This window comes from Nematolebias whitei, chromosome 2 (assembly GCF_014905685.2).
Source record: "Nematolebias whitei isolate Nwh7 chromosome 2, NemWhi1, whole genome shotgun sequence".
NCBI lineage: Eukaryota > Metazoa > Chordata > Actinopteri > Cyprinodontiformes > Rivulidae > Nematolebias > Nematolebias whitei.
In genome coordinates this window covers 54,127,159-54,133,715 of record NC_056499.1, presented here as the reverse complement: position 1 = coordinate 54,133,715, position 6,557 = coordinate 54,127,159, and the positions used below count along the sequence as shown (strand labels likewise).

At 40.6% G+C, this 6,557-nt stretch overlaps 2 protein-coding genes across 2 annotated transcripts in view; one reads left to right on the top strand and one right to left on the bottom strand.

The window, feature by feature from the left end:
• The window catches only part of nob1 (NIN1 (RPN12) binding protein 1 homolog), a 36,393-nt gene extending 30,428 nt beyond the window's left edge, over nucleotides 1–5,965 (bottom strand). Inside the window, exons 1-2 of the mRNA XM_037697739.1 lie at nucleotides 5,846–5,965; nucleotides 5,289–5,421 (exon numbers count right to left, since the gene is read on the bottom strand). Of these exons, the coding sequence (XP_037553667.1) occupies nucleotides 5,289–5,421; nucleotides 5,846–5,914 (202 nt within the window). The 5' untranslated portion in view covers nucleotides 5,915–5,965. The remainder of the gene's footprint in view (nucleotides 1–5,288; nucleotides 5,422–5,845) is intronic.
• A 442-nt stretch (nucleotides 5,966–6,407) lies between these two features.
• Nucleotides 6,408–6,557, top strand: part of wdr59 (WD repeat domain 59) — a 168,670-nt gene continuing 168,520 nt past the window's right edge. The window contains exon 1 of the mRNA XM_037694860.1: nucleotides 6,408–6,467. Within this exon, the coding sequence (XP_037550788.1) occupies nucleotides 6,414–6,467 (54 nt within the window). The 5' untranslated portion in view covers nucleotides 6,408–6,413. The remainder of the gene's footprint in view (nucleotides 6,468–6,557) is intronic.

The window sequence follows — 6,557 nt, the reverse complement described above, 5'->3', positions numbered from 1 at the left end:
CATGTGATCAGCTGGTTTTGGTTGTCAGCAGCAAAACTGGTTGATCCACTCTGAGAAGGTGCTATTTAAGAGACTGAGCTGAATACAGCACCTCAGACTGAGGAAGTCTCTCGGATGAGAGACGAAACGTTTCTACATTTTTTTGTTGTTTTGCTTTGTTTTGTTTTTTTGAATGTCCAGAGGACCAGATTTAACTTTTTTTTTAGATTTTTCTACCTGGATTATTGAGCATGCATCAGGATACTACAAGCATGTCTTAAAGACATAAAAACCTGGATGACTCTTAATTTTCTCCTGTTGAACACAGACAAAACTGAGGTTTTGGTTTTTGGACCTGAACACCTTAGGAATGAATTTTTCAGTCATTCTCCCTCCGTAGATGGCATTAATCTGTCCTCCAGCTCTAATGTTAAAAATCTTGGTGTTATTTTTGATCAGGACATGTCTTTTATCCCCCACATTAAAAACATTACTAGAACTGCCTTCTTCCACCTGCGTAATATCACTAAAATTAGAAACATCTGATCTAAAAATGATGCAGAAAAACTGGTCCATGCATTTGTCACGTCTAGACTGGACTATTGCAATGGTTTATTATCTGGATGCCCAAATACTTCTTTAAAACGTCTTCAGTTGATTCAAAATGCTGCTGCCAGAGTCTTAACCGGAGTTAGTAGGAGAGATCATATCTCTCCAGTTTTAGTTTCTCTCCATTGGCTCCCTGTCAAATCCAGAATAGAATTCAAAATCTTACTTCTAACCTACAAAGCTGTCAGCAACCTGGCTCCATCTTATATTACAGATCTTATTGTTCCATATTTTCCTAACAGAGCACTTCGCTCTCAGACTGCAGGTTTACTTGTGGTTCCTAGAATTTACAAAAACAGAATGGGAGGCAGATCTTTCAGTTATCAGGCTCCTCTCTTGTGGAACCAACTTCCAATTTCTGTCCGTGAGGCTGACACATTATCCAGTTTTAAAACTAGGCTTAAGACTTTCCTTTTTGATAAATCCTATAGCACGGGTCGGCTTGGGTTTCCTGAGCTGTCCCTTAGTTATGCTGCTATAGGCTTAGACTGCTGGAGGACAAACTGACATGCCGTCTGCGCAGGGCCAGATTAACACTTTGCTGTACACTGGGCAACAATCTTCAAGGGCCCCATCATCACGACCCCAGAATCACCATAATCTGTCAAAATACAGAATTACCATAATATACAGTAAATATACTTAAAATTCTAACTATCAATTAGGGATGCAATAACGAATTGATAAAATCGATAAAAATTTATGATTAAAAGCGTTGGCAACGAATTTCATTATTGATTCGTTGTGTCGCGCGATTATGCGTCTTTCACGGCGTTGCGGAGCCGTTTTGTTCACGGGCAGTTCATTGTCAATGCTGACTGACTGAATAAAGTTTGAAAAAAAAAAAACACTGCAGCGCGAGTTGAACAGAGCGAGGCAGAGCAGAGTCTGTTTTCAAAGGAAATTAAGTAAATTTTACAAATGACCGACGAAGCGAAAACTGTTCAACCCAAGTCCTCCAAAGTGTGGGAGCTCTTCACAAAGATAAAAAATGAAACATACAGCTTTGAAAATTTACAACACAGTAGAACCACGCTGATAAACGTCAACATGTCGGAGTCACGAGGAGGAGGAAGGAGCAGCAGCTGATACAACTCTTCATGTGTTGCAGGTGAGTCTCTACAATATTCACATTGTTCTGTTTCAAGAGAGAAAACGTAACGTCAGTCTGTCTGTAGCTGAAGCTGTTTGTTTGTTTGTTTGCTGATTAATGACGGTGATAAAGAACGTGTGTAACTTTTTATTTAATTTAATTGGAACAAGCAGTGTTTAAATATGATTTATAAATAAATCTAACACAAAGATAATTTAATGATTAAGCTTCAATTTTTAATTTGCTGGCAAAGTCTGAAGACACTGCAGGTATGGCAGGATGAATTGCATTTAAACAGGAATTAAAGTATTTTATTACATCTACTCAAATGTGTGTAATTAAGTATTTTATGTGTGTGTGTGTGTTTAATTGCTCTTTTAGCTTCTTTTGCCTGAACCTAACACTGTAAGTGAAACAAGGCATTTCTTGAGTTGCTGTAAATTATGATATAATACATATTTACTCTCTAATTCCAGAAAACAACAACAAACAACAACAAACAATGACAGCCTTCATGATGGACAGACATCATGGACACCACAGCAGCAGCTGTCTTCACTGAAATCATCCTTAAATGATCATCACTGACACGAGGCCTCTGTCGATGGTTGAAGACGAAGGCTTCACTACAATAATCCACACTTTTAATCCAGGTTACAATGATCCACACTTTTAATCCAGGTTACAATAATCCACACTTTTAATCCAGGTTACACTCTTCCCTCAAGGACACATTTTACAAAGTAGCTACATACTGTGCAGGTATAAAGATACATTTGTATATATTTTTGTGTACATTTATATTTTTAAGCTATGTGACTAACTTTTATTTTTTATTATTCAATATTTTACTAACAGAATAGTAAAATAGCAACCTGTTTTTTGTGCGAATTGCTATGTCAGTCAAATGTTCAATTTTGGAATAAAGGGGTGGAAATTAAAACGTTTTATTTTTTATTTTTTGCCGATTCATCGATTAATCGAAAAAATAATCGGCCGATGAATCGATTATTGAAATAATCGTTAGTTGCAGCCCTAATATCAATTGTATTTTTATGTATAAAACTCCAAATGCTCATTGACACAAATCATCAAGACTGAATTAAGTTGAAAGTACTTTGAACAGCACATGACACCATATGTGTACTTGTTTAGTAAAGTGTTGGCCACTGGTGTCAGAAGCATTTATAATGTGTGTGTGTGTGTGTGTGTGGGGGGGGGGGGGGACACACACTGATGGGGGGTCTGGTGGTCCTCCCTCAGAACATTTTGAATAAAGTAGATGCCATTTCCTGCATTCTGGTGTATTTTAATGGTTGTTTAACATCTAGTTTTACCTACACAAGTAAACACTTGGAACACCTTGGGATTCCCCTGGAGGAGCTGGTCCAAGTGTCTGGGGAGAGGGAAGTCTGGACCTCCCCACTTAGGCTGATACCCCCCGGATGGATGGAAGTAAACACTTGATTCAGTAACTATTTTAGAGCTAATGGCACAACAAGAAGTAACCTGACCAACAGCTGATTCAATGAATTAAAAATATTATATATTCAAAAGTGATGATTTCAGAGAGAGTTTATCGTCATTCGCACCTCATGTGGTGGAACGAGATTATGTACACGGGGTCCCAAATTTGATGCCCAAATTAAAACTAAATATCTGTAACTTAGTTGACTTGAAATGAAATAAGATTATCAATGAATGTTTGCAACAAATGATTTACTGATTATAACAAAGATTCCTTCAAGAAACCTCCCAGTATAAATCATAAAACCAGAATGACTTCTGCTCATTCTAAATTTGTCAAATGGCCTAAATCTCCTAAAGTGAAGGAGAATCATTTTAAAATAATAAATAAGATATATGCTGTAGTTATGTTTCTGCAAAGAAGATTTAAATTTGATGTTGATTTGTGTGTCTTTTGTAAATCACAAGATGAATCCCTCAAGCAATTTTTTTTTAATGTCAATACAAAGTGTTTGGTCAGACATCAGAAACTGGATTAATCTCAAACTTAACATTCCTTCTTTTGATGCTGATAACATTTTACTTTATGTGATAACTTGAGCTCAGTTTTCTCTGATGCCATTAATATAGTCGGACTTACAGCAAAGTACCACATTCACTGTAGTAACAGGAGTGATAATAATCCTTCCTTCTGTTTGATGAGCGGTTTTAAGTCATACTATTCTTCATTAAGTAGATTAAAAATCTGCAAAACTGCTAAAATCATCTCACAACAGATACAAACTTATTGTTTTAATTAAAACAAGAAGTTTCTCAAGTAAAAAAAATCGAATGAGCTTGTCAGCAGGTAAGGGGCGTTTACCTTCGGGACAAATTGAGGTTGTCGATTGGTCAGTTACTGACACGCCTTCTGAGTTGATTGACAGGTCACGCAGTTGAGGGTCCGATTGGAAAAAAAAAAAAAACAGAGCTGCAGCAGCTGCGCTGGGAGGAGGCGGGGCTGCACAAATGCAGTGGAAGCGCAGCAGTTTCTGTGCAGCGCAGAGCTCCAAGTAAAGCAGGAGATAACCAGATATTTTGCTTGTGCCCTCACTGACCTGGGCCCCTTAGAGATCATGGGCCCCTGGGCAGTTGCCCAGTTGCCCATATGGTTAATTCGGCCTTGAGTCTGCGTCTCAGACACTGTGCTCTAACAGACACTGTGCTCTAACAGACACTGTACTCTAACAGACACTGTGCTCTAAGACACTGTACTCTAACAGACACTGTGCTCTAACAGACATTGTGCGCTAAAAGACACTGTGCTCCAACAGACACCGTGCTCTAACAGACACTGTGCGCTAACATACACTGTGCTCTAACAGACACTGTGCTCTAACAGACACTGTGCGCTAACAGACACTGTGCGCTAACAGACACTGTGCTCTAACAGACACTGTGCTCTAACATACACTGTGCGCTAACAGACACTGTAAGCTAACAGACACTGTGCGCTAACAGACACTGTGCTCCAACACTGTGCTCTAACATACACTGTGCTCTAACAGACACTGTGCGCTAACAGACACTGTGCTCTAACAGACACTGTGCGCTAACAGACACTGTGCGCTAACAGACACTGTGCTCTAACAGACACTGTGCGCTAACAGACACTGTGCGCTAACAGACACTGTGCGCTAACAGACACTGTGCTCTAACAGACACTGTGCTCTAACAGACACTGTGCGCTAACATACACTGTGCTCTAACAGACACTGTGCTCTAACAGACAGTGCTCTAACAGACACTGTGCGCTAACAGACACTGTGCTCTAACAGACACTGTGCTCTAACAGACACTGTGCTCTAACAGACACTGTGCTCTAACAGACACTCGAGCTGTTTATCATCCATGAACATTAAATAAAGTGTCTTGTTTATTCTGTTGAATAAATGATCTTTTCTGTTGTTGAACGGGACAATGTTTGGAGGAGGATAGCAAGACTCCTTGCAGCACCTCCGTGAGTAAATGTGACCATCCTGTCACTCCGTCCTCACCCCGCTGCCTCCTCCAGAGGCTGCTCCTCTACTGCCCCTAAAGGTTCAGTGTCTGATGTGTTCAGGTTCTGGTGCCGTTGTGTGATGCATTCAGGTTTACTTACCGTGTCTGATGTGTTCAGGATGTGGTTCCTTGAAGTGGAGCTGGTATGGTAGGACAGCCAGACTCCTCCTGGTGGGCTTATCCCTGATTTCATTCACCACATCTCTCAGAGTGTAGATGTTCTTGCCGATCTCCTGGAACACAAATCAACGAGTGAATGTTAAATTGGAGCTTCATTCTGGCAGATCCTGATCTCTGCACACCGGGTACATCCAACTTAACTGAAGTTCAAGAAGCTGATGTGGACGGATTAGATCTTTGTGATCCGTGGAAATACATGATACGAAAACAGTTTTGAAGACGACTTAATAAAGGTCCACCTACACCACACCTGAGTGGACCTGCTCTGTGTTAACATATGACCCTTTAAAAACTCGGTTTCCGGTCCGAGTGGGAGTAGGATCGTGGCCTCGTTCTGTCCGCTCAGCAGCATGAGCCTCCTGCTGGTCACCCCTCCCCTGGCCGAGGTTCAGTTCGTGTGACCCAACTGTGTGACGGACCTGACGCTCACTATCACCTACAGAACACCTGCTTGCGGCTCTCACGTCATGGTCTCACCTGTAGAGGCGCTTTCTTTAAAAACGCTCCAGCGTCCGCGACAACATGCTCAACCAAGCTCTGCGCCATCTTGCTGAGATGACATGCTGCTGGAGCGACCACTCAGAGGAGAGGAATGCGCCCTGTGACGTTTGAGTGACCTTAAAAGCATCATCGGTGTAGGAAATTTTAAATCTCAGCTGTGTGTGGACCAGGAAAATTCCTGAAACTATTATGCAATAGTTTATTTAGCGTTTTATGGGGGATAATTTAATATATTAATGATTTGCTTGTCTTATTAACCAATACTGGCGTCTGATTCTGGGTACAAATAAATTTGAAGGAAATTGAAATTTTATTATTGTGATTAAAAAAAAAGGTATTTAAAATGTTTTAGCGAAAGGTACTGTCAGCTGAAGGTGGTCAGCATTAATTGTCTTTTCTGGACACAGTAGCCATAGACATATATACGTAAATGGACGGTACGTAAACGTGCCGTCTTCTTTTTGTTCATGTGTTTTTCCAGCGTACGTAAACGCATCACATCCCATGAAAGTCACGTGACCGTTTGTTTAGAAGCCGGAGGAAGATGGCGGCACGATGGAGTAGTGAGAATGTTGTGGTGGAGTTTCGGGACGCTCAGGTTAGTTGTTTGTTTCAAACTTTCTACCGGTTCTTTCCTACATAAAGTAGCGGTCCAATATGAGCTTTTCATGAATTTATATGAACGATA